Below are 15,968 nucleotides of genomic sequence, written 5' to 3'. Positions count from 1 at the left end.
GAACATTTTACACTTACTTTCTATATCTTAGTGTTATGTTTCTTCTGATTTGAAGAGAAATCCTGCAAATAATACAGACTGCAACCAAGGATAAATGGCCTTTATACAAATAGCAACCTTATCAATCTACAACATGGTTATAACATAGACTTTATCAAATATGAAAACAGATGCCTCAGGCAAGTAACCCATTTCTCTCAGAAATGCCTGAGGGGAAATATATTAGCCTTGGAGTATCTGTAGAAGATCATTAAACCTGGCTGTGAGACAAAAAAGAGAGGAAGTTCGTTCAAGAGCCATAACTCTTTGAAGAGGATAATCTATTAGCAACCCCTTTGTTAAAATAAAGGACTGCTAACTCAGGAGCTTCTGATGATGGCAATGTATGCAGTATTACAGAGATGACACCTAGATCTAGAGGAAAGGTATTCCTTAGGCCAGTGAGTTTGCAGTTCTAAATACAGTTCTCTAGCATCCCTACTTTCATCTTAACAGTGTGTTGTGCAGACTTACTGGCCTGTCCTGGCTGGATGGTCAGTTTGAAATGGTAGTTACTTTGGAGAGTTGGTAAAGCAATTGTATTCTGGGAGAATAAGTACTTACACAAATCTTGTTTCAAAAAGGGAATTGAAGAAATAAAAATCTGACCTAAATGGATATCTTTTTGTTTGCTTCTAAATTAAAAATGTACAGTTAAGATAGCACTGTTAGCTACGAACTAACACTTCTGCTTGTGGAGTCTGTCCAGCTTCAGAAAACTTGGTGTTTTAGGTAAATCCTTTATACCTGTCTGTGTTCAAGCACTATCTTAATTTTTTTTAAACAATTCAGACCCTTGATTAAACTGCTTTGGCAGCTTCCAACTAGCTCACATTTTGTCTATTTATGAAATGTGTAATGTTCAAGAAAGCTTGCAGCTGTTGGTCTTAAATTATAAACTTATTTGCCCCAGTATAAACATACATTATTCACCTGATAGCTAAAATAAACAAACTTGCTCTTTTACATACATTTTATACAGTGAAAAAAGTGGAGATTGGGAATGAGGGGTGGTTAAAATGAAATAAATATTGGGATACTGCCAAGTGACTATTGTTAAGGCTGATGCAGCATGTACACTTACGATGCCTGAGGTGATGTCTGAAACGCTATCTAATTCTATAATATCAGAACTTTTACAGCAAAATCATGGAGGTAATAAGACTTCATTTGCAGTGAAGTTTAGAGTGTTCATGCTCTGTCACCTGCTCATGGTCCCCCTCTGCCAAACTTACCGACCTCAAAGCATAGGTAATTATTTTGAGTGCTTAGAAATGCAAACATAGACAAAAACGTTTAAGATGCTGATTAGTGAGCCGAGGTGGGTAAGATAATATATTTTATTGGACCAACTTCTGTTGGTGAGAGACGAGCTTTCGAGCTTACTTAGAGCTCTGCTTCAGGTCTGAGAAATGTACTCTGAGTGAATGTCTGTGCTGCCATTAAAAACCCATGACATCTCAGGCTTGTGGGGCTCAGGCTATGGTGCTGTTTCACTTCAGTGCAGACTTTTTCAGGTTTAGGCTGGAGCCCAAGCTCTGGGATCCTTCCACCTTGCAGGATCCTAGAGCCCAGGTTCCAGCCCATGCCTGGGAATCTACACTGCAGTGAAACAGCTTTGCAGCCTGAGCTCCACAAGCCCAAGTGAGGTGGCACAGGCCAGCCACTTGTGTTTAATTGCAGTGTAGACTTACCCACAGTGTCACACTAAATACAAGGTGGAACATATTGTTTAACATAAGTAGTTAACCCCTTTCAAGGTGAAATGGCATGTTAACACCCCTTCAGTCACAGGGTGTGGGGGAGCAGCCTGGGGGGGTGGTTAGTGGGTTATAGATTTCTGTAATAAAGCGAGCGTGTCTGTTTTTAGTGTCTACAAAGTTATGAATTTACACTCCCAGTCTCGTCTTTTGAAAGTGTTGTGCATGTTTCCTTTGCAGATGGGGATTGATGGGTCAGATATAGAGTGATTGCTTTATGAAAAGCATTCACCCATCCTGTAACCCACAAACAACGTGCAGCAGCATCCCCCTCCTTTCTTTCTCCCCTGTGACTGGAGGGATATTAATTGGCCACTTTACCTTAATGGTCCCTGGAAATATGTTAACTACTTATGCTAAGCAATCTGTTCCACCTTGTATTTAGCTGTAATGCTCTGAGTACATTTCCCAGATCTGAAGAAGAGCTCCATGTGAGCTCGAAAGCTTGTGTGTCTCACTAACAGAAGTTGGTCCAATAAAATATTACTTCACTTACCTTGTCTCTCTAATAACTTGGGACCGACATGGCTACAACAATACTGCATACATAAGATGGTGATGGCATCTTTATATTTAAAATAAAATTATCCTCCAGGGATAACACATGAGATCTCTTTGCTTCTGAGGAATGGACTTGGGGGCCTAAACAATTGATATTTTTTTAGTCATAGAAAGAGAAGTAGATTCAAAGGCAGGAAACCAAAATGTTTGGCTGGATTATCATTTTTTAAACATTTCATGACTTAAGAATTTTTTAAATGGAATAAGATGCAGCTTTGATCAGTTTACTGTTTGCATAGATACTGCTGATACAGATCTTAGAAGTAAACAATCATTTGTTTCTGTTTAGGCGCAATTAGAGTGCACAATGGTTGTCTCCAGCACCTTACGTGGCTTGGTTTACAGTGGAACTCCATGTCAGTCTCACCTGCAATACGCAAGTGGTTAAAACAGCTTTTTCACTTGCCCCAGGAAACATCAAGACTTGAGACCAATGCTCCTGAAACAATCTGTATATTGGACCTGGAAGTAAGGAAACCGTTTAAGCACTGAAACTTACTATGCTATGGAGATTTGCACAGTATAACATGTATTTATTTTATGAAAACAGGTATTTCTTCTTGGAGTGATATTTACTAGCCACTTACAATTACAAGAGACGTTTAATACTCATTACAGTTCACATCAACCTCAATTTTTACCACTACCAGTGAGCAAACAGCTCTGCAGTGAAAGGCAGAGATCCTGGTGGGATGCTGTTTATAACCTTATTCACAAAAAAACAATGTAAGTGGGTTTTTTTGTTTTTACATTTTTACTAAATCTAAGTCACTTCCAGCATGAGAATCTTAGCACTATTAATCAGGTGATTGTAGATTCTTGTGGCATGTACTTTATTTCAACCTTCAATCTTAGACGCTCAAATTTTGATTGTAAAAATTTGAGAGTTTTGAAAGAGACTTCTATGGTATCTCTATGCTTCAAGTGAAGGTGTCAGCTAGCTCAAATACAAGTCCATGCCACCACCTCTTCACTATTGTTGTTGTTACATGTGATTAAAGCTACTACAGTATACCTACCTGTGCTACAATCACAGCTGTAGTTGCAATGGCAACATACCTTTAGAAATGGATTGGTGTATGTAAAGGGATTCACTCAGTGCAGGAGCATCTCCTTGTGGCTGGGCGTGACATAGCAGCTGACTTCCTGAGGTGATTCCTGCCCATTGTCACTTCAGTGGTCTCTCTTCCTGCAACTTGGCCCTTCAACCAGGTTACATTTTAGTCCGCCCCTTCCTGTGTAAGAGTCCAGTTACCTTATAGCAGATCTTCCATCTGTTGCTGGGCTCTCTTGTTCTTACACCACTTACCTCAGGAGGCTTCACTTCACCTTCCTCGGTGGCTGGTAGGGGAACCCAGGCCCATCCTCTACTCTGGGTTCCAGCCTACAGACCCTGTAGCTGGCAGCCAAGGTCTACTCCCTCAGACTCCTTCCTGCCTCCCTGGACTGCTTCCTACATCTTCTGTTCCCCAGACAGTGCTTGCAGACTCTTTCCCTGCAGCCCTTTTTCTGCTGCAAACTTACTGGCTTTATAATTACCACCCAGTCCTCTCCTGTAGGGCTTCATTATCAATTATACCTGGCTTTCTCTCAGGTGCTGCCAGTATGTTAATTGGCCTCACAGGCCTACGTAAATCCTTCAGGGCCTGTGTGGGGTGCACACAGTGATCAGTGTAGTTCTGCAGAGATATGGCAAATGGGAGGCAAAAAAGGGACTAAAACCAATAATCTGCATGATACTAATAATTTCTCTGCATTATTATAATGGATTGACAAGCAAAAATTTCCCATAAAACAGAGCAGGCTAATTAGGCAATGTGTCTTCGTTACTTTTCAGACCAGGAACAGCAGCAAAATTAAGGCTTCTAGTCCAGCATGAAATAAACACTCTGAGAGCACTGGGGAAACATGGACTTCAACCTGCCCTAATTGTTCACTGGGCAAAATGTCTTCATAAAACAGTAAGTTTGGCAAAAAATATTTTTACGTTTATTATAACTTAAGTAATTAACTCTATAACTTACTTACGTATTTCTGTTCGCAGTGTTGTAAAATATTTTTATCATTCTTGGCACAATTTAGCAATTAGTAGAAATAAACTGAAAATGTAGTAAATGTTCACTTAATCATGTTATGCCAAACAAAATAACTTTGCATTTCTTTTCCCAATAGTCATTTGGTACCCTTCTTTTAATATCTCACTTTTTTTCTAGCTGCATGTGTTGCTTGCATTATGTAGGCTTGTACAGAGACTGGATGAGGCTCACCTGAGGAGTCAGAGGTGCCTAAGACAATACCAGAGCTTTTGAAGACTGTCTGTCTGTAGTTGAAGCAAGTTAACAGTTTGAATAATATCTAATGATAGCTGAAATTCCTTAAAATAAACACTCTTCTATTCTGCTTCCTTCACAGGGCAGTAGTCTAAACTCTTTCTATGACCAAAGGGAATACATTGGACGAAGTGTTTATTATTGGAAAAAAGTTTTGCCTATGCTGGAAATAATCAAAAAGAAGAAAAGTGTTCCTGAACCTATTGATCCTTTGTTCAAACACTTCCATAGTGCAGATATTCAGGTACTAACATAACTAGCTGGATTAGATTGAGGGGCTGGAAGCAACCTGAAACCTACTCTGTTGTAGAGCTGTGTAAATAATTGTTGTTTTGAGAGGGGGAGAGTTGATTCACTGGCAGTTCTCAAATCTTGTTTTGTGTCCATCTGAAACACAATTTTTTGTAAACTAAAGTTGGAAGAGACTTCATTTTGGGTCAGCCAAAATGTTTTGTTTTGATTTTGGGCACTATTAACTTTTTAAATAAAAGCAAATGAAATTTTAGGCTAGATTCACAAAACTCCAGAGGAAGTAGTACTGGTGGCCACATTTACCCAGTAGCCTAATCGTTAGGGTACTCACCTGGGATGTGGGAGACCCAGATTTGAATCACCTCCCCAGAGTACAGAGTAGGTGAAGTGAGCTGTAGCTCACGAAAACTTATGCTCAAATAAATGTTAGTCTCTAAGGTGCCACAAGTACTCCTTTTCTCCCCAGTGTAGGGATTGGAACCCGGGTGTTCTCCCTCTTTGGTGAGTGCCCTAACCATTAGGGCATAGAGTCATTCTCAGTGTGTCTCTGGCTTAGTGAATATTGATTTATACTAAGTATAACAGCTCCAACAGGGATCTGGGTCTCCCACATCCCAGGTGAGTACCCTAACCCCTGGGCTGTTGAGTAAAAGGGGTTTTGTGACTCTAGCTTGACACTTCCAAAACTATGCAGTGTAGCTGTAGCCAGTTTGGTCCCAGGATATTAGAGAGGGTGGGTGAGGTAATGTCTTTTATTGGACCAAGTTCTGTTGGTGAGAGACACAAGCTTTCGAGTTCACCCAGAGTTCTTCAAGAACTGTATAAGCTCCAAAGCTTGTCTCTCTCACCAACAGAACTTGGTCCAATAAAAGATATTACCTCCCCCACTTCCAAAACTGTTTTTTGACTGAAACAATTAGCTGAAATAGACACAAATTCATAAAATGTTTCCCTCAACTTGAATCTGCATTTTTCAGCTAAAAAAAGTTTTGATTGAAAAATTTGACCCAGCTTTACTCTAGTGCTTCAAATAAGTGCAGAGTTCTGATTTCTGGTATGGTTTTGTACATTTTAGTGGCTCAGTTACTGCCCTAATTTCTTAGCTTTAATAACCTTGCCAGAAATTCTTCCTAACGCCTGGTTTAAGCTTGGATTTCTGATGTCAAGCTGTTGCTCATTGTCTTGCGTACATAAACTGTGCTATTAGAGTAGTACCTTCCTTTCTTTATTTTTGAAAAATTAGATTTTTGTGCCTTTATACTCTGTCCTCTCTTGTGATAAGTAAAATAATTTGATCCTACGTGTTGCATGAGTAGGGCCCTACCAAATTCACGGCCATGAAAAACACATCCTTGACCATGAAATCTGATTATTTTTTTTTTTGTGCTTTTACCCTATACTATACAGATTTCATCAGGGAGACCAGCATTTCTCAAATTGGGGGTCCTGACCCAAAAGGGAGTTGCAGGGAGGGAGGCATCACAAGGTTATATTAGGGGGTTTTCAGTATTGCCAGCCTTACTTCTTCCTTGCCTTGAGAGCTGGGTGGCCAGAGATCGGCAGCTGTTGGTCGGGCACCCAGCTGAGAAGGTGGCACCTCCGCCAACAGCTGTGCAGAAATAAGGGTAGCAGTACCGCAACCCTCCCTACAATAACCTGGCGACCCTCTTTTTGGGTCAGGACCCCTACAGTTACAACACTGTGAAATGTCAAGACTTAAATAACTGAAATCATGAAATTTATGATTTTTAAAATCCTATGACCATGAAATAGACCAAAATGGACCATGAATTTGGTAGGGCCCTATGCGTAAGGTATAATCTATATAATCCATGACTTTTTTTGTTTGGATTCTAGTTTAAATCTGTTCTCCTACTGAAAAGCCCAGAGCTTACAGCAGTCTAGTTAGTCTTCCAAAGGCTTTGTAAAAAGAAATGATTACATCACTGTTCTTATTAGAGACCTTTAAGCCTTAGGAAAAAGTAGTAGATAGATGTACTTTAAGAATTTATGCTGCTGCCCATCATTGTAGTATGAGTGCTGAATCCTCACTGTTCACCCATGTTTATAATTTCTTGTTACTCTAGATTTTGTTCCATATAACTGTATTAATAGGCTTTTTCCTTCTTTCTTTCCTTATTTTCTTGTCTTCCATTTCTGTACTGTATTGTGTTGGATGACATAAGGCTCTTAGATACATTGTTGCTTGAATTTTGTGGCATACAGAGTTCAGCCAACTCTTTGCAAGGAATAGTCTTGATTCTCCCCTTTCTATAGCATGTAACTTCATGTGAGCCTAGTTGCGTCAATTACAAGTGTCAGCAATTCAACACTTGGGCCAAATTCTCTGCTAGTAAAACTCTGAGATGTGAAGTCAGTTTGCCAGAGGTTAAACTATTGCCTTAAAACAGTTTAGGGCATTGACTCTCTTACAGTCAGGTGTAGATGATATGAGAACCTGAATAGAATCTAGGTGTGGGAGGAAAACCCTTTTGATTCAGTTTAAGATGTGCCCAACATCTGTGCAGTCAACAGTGATTCTGGGATAAAGGCTTATTTTTATTCAAAATTGTCTACATGAATGTCAAGGATTAGTTAAGTATATTGTATTTACAAAAAGACAAAATATTTATAAAAATATGGATGAGTCTGTTTGGGGCACATGAAGCATACTTTTGGATCTTTTTTTTTTTGTGTGCACACCAAGTATATAAGGACTTTTCCTTATGGAGATTAGGGAAGGAACTAGAAGGCATCTGACTTTTTTTTTTTTTTTTTCTGGGAAAGGAAGATAAGAAGAATAGTAATAGGCCAACATGATCTCATCAGGAGCTTTTTAATGACCTGAAAATCAAAAACTAATCCTACAGAAACATGGGAACATGTACAAATCAAAGGATGAGCTCAAAAGAATAGCATAAACATGTAGGGGAAAAAATCAGGCCAAGGCACAAGTGAGTTACACTTAGCAAGAGACATAAGGCAATAAGAGGTTCTATAAATGAATTAGGAGCGAAAGAAAGATGAAGGAAAGTGTAGGTCTGCCACTTAGCTGTGACGCAGGGCTAATAAGGGATGACATCAAGAGAGCTGAAATGTTTAAAGCGTTCTTTGCTTCAGTCTTCACTAAAAAAGTTAATAGTAACCAGTTAATTGACACAATTAATATTAACAAGGGGGAAGGAACATATTCCAGAACAGGAAAAAACAGGTTAAAGAATATTTAGGTAAGTTAAGTGTATTCAAATCATAAGAGCCTAATGAAATTCATCATAGGGTACTTAAGAAACAAGCTGAAGCAATCTTGGAACAGGTAGTAATTATCGTTGAGAACTCATGGAGGACAGGTGAGGTCCCTAAGGACTGGAGAAGGGCAAACCTAGTACCTATCTTTAAAAGGGAGAATAAAGAGGACCCAGGGAATTATAGACCAATTAGCCAAACTTCAGTACCTGGAAAGATTCTGGAACAAATTCTTAAACAATCAGTTTGCAATCCCCTAGATGATGATAGGACAATAAGGAATACCCAACATGGGTTTGGCAAGAACAAATCCTCCCAAACCAACATAACTACTTTGATAGGGTTACTGGTCTAGTGGATAGCAGGGAAGCAGTAGATATGATACATCTTGAATTTTTTTTGTAAGGTTTATGACACCATCCCACGTGACATTTTCATAAGCAAACTAGGGAAATGTGGTTTAGATTAAATTAGTATAAGGTGAGTGCGCAACTGGTTGAAAGGCTACTCAGAATGGTATCAATGATTCACTGACAAACTAAGAGGGTGTGTCTAGTGGGATCTTAGGGGTCTGTCCTGGTTCTGGCACTAGTCACTAGTTTCATTAATGATTTGGTTAATGGAGTGGAAGAGTACGCTTATAAAACTTGCAAATGACACCAAGCTGGGAGAGGTTGCTAGCACATTGGAGGACAGGATCAGAATTCGAAAGGTCTTGGACAAAGTGGAGAACTGGTCTGAATTCAACAAGATGAAATTCAATAAAGATAAGTGCAAAGTACTTCACTTAAAAAAGAAAAATGAAATGCCCAAATACAAAATTGGGAATAACTGGGCAGTATTACTGCTGGAAGGAAGCTGGAGGTTATAGTGGGTCACAAATTTAATATGGACCAGCAATGTGATATAGTTGCATAAAAAGCTAATATTGTTCTGGGATATATTAACAATAGTGTACATAAGATATGGGAGGTAATCGTCCTGCTCTGTGTGGCACCAGTGAGGCCTCAACTGGAATACTGTGTCCAGTTCTGAGCGCCATGCTTTAGGAAGGGTCATGGACAAATTGGAGAGAGTCCAGAGGACAGCAACAAAAATTACAAAGATTTAGAAAATCTGAGCTGTGAGGATAGGTTTAAAACAAACAAAGGAAGCTGGGTATGTGTAGTATAAAGAAAAAAAGACCAGGGAGCAAATGGGAACCTAAGTCTTCACATATATTAAGGGCTGTTAAAGAGGACTGATCGATTGTTCTCCATGTCTGTTGAAGATAAGACAAGTCGTAATGAGTTTAATCTAAAATAAGGAAGATTAAGGTTAAATATTAGGGAAAACTTTCTAGTAGGCTTCCAAGGGAGATTGTGGAATCACCATCATTGGAGGTTTTTAAGAACTGGTTAGACAAACACCTGTCAAGAATGGTTTAAGTTTACTTGGTCCTGCCTCAGCAAGACCTCTCAGAGTCTCTTCCAGCCCTATTTTTCTTTATCTTAGTTGCCAATGCTGATGTTAAACATAAAATTCTGTTCTGACTACCAGGATAGTTTGAGATATGGTTGAGTAGAAAATGAGACTGTTCAGACTTTTTTTTGACACTATTCTGGTTTTTGCTTAGCTTTTTCTGGCGAGACTGGTAAAGTTGAAGGGACTAACACAGTGAAGATGTTCGTATTTGCATATTAAATTGAAGACTTTTTTGTGTGATATAGTTGTTTAGGGTCTCATGCAGTACAGTTCAGGGCCCTGGGTAAGTAGTTAGATATTGAAATAACAAATGATATAGAACGTGATGACATCTTGGTTGGAAACCGCTGGAATTGAGAACACTTTTGGAGGAAGGGTTTTGACTGAGTAAGATTTAAACTGCTTTGTGTGAATGCACATTTTCATAAAACCCCTACAAAAAAAAGCAGATGAGAATAGAGGACTAACACAGATACAAAATTCAATTGAGTATGTACAAACTTGTTGTTTTTCATGACTTACTACTTATAGAACTTCATATTCATAATTAAGTTAGGTGGCATTTCAACACATCGGGAAAAATGAGCAGAAGGATATGTCTTGTAAACTGGCCAGACAACTACTCTGTACTTGATCTCAGTATAATGGCGCACACAGGTGTGTGGTATAGCAAAAGTTGCTTTTCTCTTGGTGTTAGAACAAGATATTTGCCATTTTTATTTGAAATTTTTTCAAAACATGTAGTATGTATAGTAATACAACTTAATGCTCTTCATCCACAGAATTCAGTGTTTTACAAAGGTAGTGTATGCTGCGTGGCCATCCCTCTGTCAGTCTCTGAGGGAGGCCATGCCTCCTCACTGTCGCGTACCTGTAAAGGTGCTCAAAGGGGGGAATTGGATTCACCTAGTGCTCCGATCCTCCAGCTGGGCAGAACAGTACAGCAGTCTTTGAGCCGCAGGCCCAGTCAGGGCTGGGGAGCAAAGCAATGGGTAATCTCTGGTCTGCAATCAGGGCAGAGCAGCTAAGCAGTCTGAGTCCCAGGGTGGCGAGCACCATAAAGTCTAGAGGCTCAGGTGGGGGTGAGCACCATAAAGTCTAGAGGCTCAGGTAGGGTTGTGTGAGATGCGCAGGCCTCCTGGCATGAGGAGGGAGACTAGTGCCACCCCAGGGATGGGGTGGCAGGGGGGACGCAGGCCTGCCCAACTCTACCACGTCCCAGCCCAGGACCCTAATAGTGGCGGAGTGGTCTGCCACTGGGTCAGCGGGGATCTGCCCACAACACAGTGACTCTGTATCAGGCCAGCTCCCAACCAGACTGTTGCCTGGTTTCTCTGGGCTGCTTCCTACTTTCCCCCTCGGGTGTACTTGTGTCTGTCATCTTGGGGAGCTCTGGCCAGTCTGCAGGTGTCATCCCCAGCGTCTCGGTCTGCCGGCAGCCCCGGGGAGATCCAGCCAGTCCTCAGGAGGCAGCTCCTCTGCAGGCTCCAGCAGCAGGCGGGATGCGTCTGTCTCTTGTGGTGGCTCCACCACAACTAAGCTGCAGGGTCTGCCTTTTGTACTTCCCTTTCCTGTCCCACCCTTCCACTTCCGGCGGAACAGACATGGCTCTTCTGGTTCAGCCCACCAGGGAGCATGTTGTAGTCCCTCCCCATCATTCTCCGAGGGAGGCCTTGCTAAAGGTAGATAAACGCTTTTTTCCCTATTTTACAGATAAGGAGACTGAAGCATGTAGTCTCGTCACTTAGGGAGCTGGAAATAAAGTACGGATCTCTTGGCTACTACTCTAGTTGCTTTTTAACTCTGTACCTCTTCTGGATCACAATGCTTCTCATTTCTGTATGCTTCATATATAGTTAAGCAGAGACATGCAGAATCTGAAATTCTGTAATGACTGAGTTCCATCATTTGAACAAACAATACTGCACCTAAACTTAAGTTTACTCTGCTGTGGGCCATGTTAGCCACATAATAGTGAAAGTCAAAAATTGAGAAATATTAAGTGGTGTCTGACCAACATACAGTATCCACCTCTGAAAACATGAAGGTATGTGAAGTCTGACAGAAAGGGAGTGCTGTAAAGCTGTTTAAGCCTGAACTTTAGGCTTCATTTTAAAGGGACAACAGCTTGAGCTCTAGTCTTTCAAAGTTAAAGTTGGTTTCAGGTACTACTCGTCCCTTAGTCCCCTTGTCATGAGTGAGTTTTCTATGTATATAAAAAATTACATACAAACTACGTTTAAGGAACGTTATTTAGATTGCAAAGTTGAAAATTCAGACGTTAAGATATGCCAGAGATGCTCTAGGCGTCTCAGGTTAGACACCTAAAGTTAATGGACTCTTGACTTCAATTTCTCTTATTTCCCCATCTGTAAAATAGGGATAAAGCCCCCTCATCACTGGGATGTTGTGAAAATAAATTCTTTAGTGTTTGTGAAGCACTCTCATACTATGACGGGTATGGAAAAGCCCATAAAGAAATAATTCCATATTAAGTGCAGAGTTTGAGTAATGTCTAGTAAAGAAGTATACGGAAAAACCAATATGGAATAGCTGCTCGTTCATTGTGAAGTGTTCATCCTGAGCACAGAACAAGGAAGGGGTTGTGTGGAAAAAAATATTATGTGGTCATGTAAATAAAGACTGTGTCATAATACATATGCTCGGGGGGGCTGAACTAAGGTTGCAAAGGCATTTCCTGAATTGAGTGCCTAAAGTTGCAACCTTAATGTTCTTCTAATGTAGTGGTGTGTGTGTGTAATTTCCAAGCTTTTAAAAAGGCAAACTGCAAGGTAAATTCTGCTTAGCTCCTGTGCCATTGGACTTCAGCTTGTTCAGTACAGGTGGAATTGTCAAGAAATGCTGCAGCAAAGTTGCAGCAAGTCTCCATTGAGCACATTCAAACTACTGTTTTTAATGGCTTGTAATTTGGCCAGATTTGGGCAGTTTTTCACCGGTATCTTAAAAAAGCACATCTCTGACACACAGGCCAGCCCTCTGCCCAATTTCAAGTTCCTGCTCAAAAGTATGGAGGAACTAGAACTGTTGGATGAAAAAGTTGTAAGGAATTCTTTATCATGGGCAAAACAATGTATGTTTCCTAACCTTGTTCTTGGAAATGACTAGACCATTTTTGTTGAAAAATTTTCCAAAAAATTCCACCTGAGGCAGGCAGACAGCATGTAAAATTTCAGCCTCAACAATTAGTTTGGCAAAATGTATAAGCAACTGAAAACAGGATCTTATGGTTTCCTGACATTCCCCACAGTTATAGGTGGTGCTAACAGCTCCCCCTATAATTTTTATCCCCAAATTCATACAGAAACTGAGTACTCAAATTGCTGTCAGCTGCACAAAGTAAACAATTTTTCTTTCCGTTTCAGTAATCTTAAATGTTAACAGTCCAATAGACAGCTTAAAAGTTCAGGTATTTTTAAAGTTGATAACATCTTTTCAAAATGTTACACAGTGGGGACAATTCCATTGGATGTCTATTCTGAACTTTTTTTCAGGCTAATTTCATGTGACTCAAATGTTTTTTTGTTCTTGTATTCCCTGTGCAGCAGTAAATGTGTTTAGAAATATTATTGTGACTATCAAATTGCTCTCAAAAATACAAAAAGGACACATTGGCATCTGAGCGTTTAAAGTAGGGGGAAATAAACTTCCAATAGGAATGCTTTTATTAAAGCACTTCCAAGAGCGTGAGGTTAAATGTACTTTGTATCAAGCAGTTGCCTAGAGGATGTAATATTTACTTTAAATTTTTGACAAAACTTCTCTTTGTAGGTTTCTCAGGTTGCAGAATATGAAGAGGAGGCATATATAGCATTTGCTATGTTGGATGCAGTTGACGGAAAAACTGAGGATGCTTTGCTAGCACTTGAAGCTATTAAAAACGTTGTTTCATATTGGAATCTTGCACTAGTAGGTGTAACTCTTTTATTTTAATTTTTATGTTCTTAATGCTGCATGGTAAAAATCACTACTTTGTTGGCTAGATTTTCCAGAGAAAGGCTGAAGAGATTGAGAATGATGCACTCTCACCACAAGAACAAGAAGAGTGCAAAAGTCACCTGCAAAAGAGCAGAGACTATCTATTAAAGATCATTGATGAAAGTTTTACAGACACTTCAGTAATTGAGAAGGTATGTAATTTGGTTTGCTTTGTAGTTTTACTGATGGAATCCTTTGCGTCAGCAGGAAATCTCATCTTTTAAATTATCCTTTCAAAATTTGATAGAGCATTAACACTTTCTTCAGTGAAGTGTTTTGCTTTACAAACCAAATTCAGTGTTCAAGAATGAGCTATGCATTTAAAAGGACTTTGTGTAGTTTGTTCCTAAAATGCAGGTGGCAACAGTTCTTTTCTATTTTGGAAATATTTTGTTATGCACATTTTTTAAAAAGCTTTATTTAAAAAAATTTGTGAATCAATACTGTAGTCAAGATTCTGAATTTGAACTAAAATAAAAGGAACTTTTATTTTTGGACAAATATTAGACCAAGGTTAGAATGGAGATTAAATATTTGACTGCATTTAACTCTGACTTAATCCTAATCAGTCATTGCTTACAAATACTCAAGTGGGACTGATGAATCAGGAAAAGACACATTTATATACTGCTTCTGGTTAGACTAATCTTACTACTGAAGTTCATGCAGAATTATATCATTTAATATTTTTGTCCTATGTATAGTGATGTACATGCAGAGTGGGCATTGAGTTTTGGAAGAGACAATAAGTCATAATATGTCATGTAAACAATAGTAGTTGACAATGTCAAAAGTCGTGGGAAACTGCTGAGAAAGATTAGTTTATTAAAAGCTAGAAAGTTCAGGTTTTGCATTAGTAAAAATATTGTTTGGAATCTATTTGTTCAGATAGAGGAATAGTCATCTTGAAATGTGGTATTTTTACATGAAATTCTATTTGCTAATAGTGCTTTATTACTCCAATTGCACTTGAACTCAAAAAGAGGATATATCCCTAAACCTCTTTGTGCACTGCAATTCTCTCCCAGTTACCAGTGTCAATAGAAACTGTTAAGGAGATGCTGGAAACAGTAATTCAAGAACTTGGGGATTATGGTGAAGAAGGAAGTCCTGGTTTCAAGAATGGCCTATCCCGAACTGTAGATTCAGAATTTAAACACTCCACTCCATCACCAACAAAATTTTCTTTATCACCAAGTAAAAGCTACAAGGTATATCAAATAACACACAAAATTCTTCTGAAATGTATTGTTTTTAATTAATGTGATAAGATTCAATTATTATTCTTTCAGTTCTCTCCCAAAACTCCCCCTCGTTGGGCAGAGGATCAGAAGTCTTTACTTCAGATGATCTGTCAGCAAGTAGAAGCCATTAAGGTTGGTAAATCCTAATTGAGTTAATGTATCAACAAATATGTAGTGATGAGTATTTTTAACACTGTATTGGTACTAAAGTTAACATTAGATTATAAAGCTCAAACTGTTAAGTTAAACTTCCAGTGTGTGATGAGATTTCCAGTTATATCAATGGAATTAAAGTGATTAAATCTCTGCATAATTTGAAGAGTATGGGTGCAAGTGTCACTGTATAGAAATTTAATTTCAGAATCTATGAAATTAGTGCATAAGCAGATAAGGGTATCCTTCTGTGGGACCATACACTGAGCATGTGAATTCTGTTGATTAGGAGAAGACTCTTGTAGTTTCTATAATAAGACTTTTCTTTTCACACCTCTCAAGCCAAAAATTATAAAAAAAAGATGGCTTTTGTTGGATGGTTGTAGAGGCAGGACAGAAGCACTATGTAAGGTATTAGTTTCAAATGTACTTAACATTGAATGGGGTCACTAGTACTGACATCTAAAAATGGGTTTAATTTGTTCAACCTATTCTCTGTCAGATTGGTTCTTTAATCAGTTTATTTGATATTGCACTTAAGCAGTAAAGTTATGAAAGTCCAGAAGTAAAACAAGAAATTCATTTTTGTTGTCTGAAATATAGTTAATGGTGATTAAATTATCACTGACCTTTCTCCATATTTTAATAATTTTCCTAACAACTGCACTGCTGCTGGCCTGATAGGGAATGAGTAAGAATAATTTTCTGTTTCCTATGTTAGCCTTGTAAAATTATACTTGCCAGGCAAGCAGTTGTTTGTGTGTAAAATATTTAGTTTTCATTATTATCATAAGGAAGCTTTTGGGTCTAGGTTGCTAAACTTTCAGTATCCCTTTGCCAAGGCTGATATGTTTAAATTTGAAAGCACAACCTTTTATTTAATTTTTAAAAATCTTTTAAGGTCTGCATCTTTGAGTAGAATCTGT

General features: G+C 38.9%; 1 protein-coding gene across 1 annotated transcript in view; it reads left to right on the top strand.

Moving 5' to 3' along the window:
- LOC141994216 (E3 SUMO-protein ligase RanBP2-like) overlaps positions 1 to 15,968 on the top strand; it is a 66,437-nt gene that overhangs the window by 15,508 nt on the left and 34,961 nt on the right. The window contains exons 10-17 of the mRNA XM_074964418.1: positions 2,650 to 2,828; positions 2,911 to 3,086; positions 4,198 to 4,321; positions 4,773 to 4,934; positions 13,439 to 13,576; positions 13,651 to 13,797; positions 14,674 to 14,856; positions 14,938 to 15,021. Of these exons, the coding sequence (XP_074820519.1) occupies positions 2,650 to 2,828; positions 2,911 to 3,086; positions 4,198 to 4,321; positions 4,773 to 4,934; positions 13,439 to 13,576; positions 13,651 to 13,797; positions 14,674 to 14,856; positions 14,938 to 15,021 (1,193 nt within the window). The remainder of the gene's footprint in view (positions 1 to 2,649; positions 2,829 to 2,910; positions 3,087 to 4,197; positions 4,322 to 4,772; positions 4,935 to 13,438; positions 13,577 to 13,650; positions 13,798 to 14,673; positions 14,857 to 14,937; positions 15,022 to 15,968) is intronic.

This window comes from Natator depressus, chromosome 1, assembly GCF_965152275.1.
Source record: "Natator depressus isolate rNatDep1 chromosome 1, rNatDep2.hap1, whole genome shotgun sequence".
In the NCBI taxonomy this organism is placed as follows: Eukaryota; Metazoa; Chordata; order Testudines; family Cheloniidae; genus Natator; species Natator depressus.
Note: the sequence above shows the minus strand (reverse complement) of the source record. Positions and strands in the feature narration are given on the sequence as shown.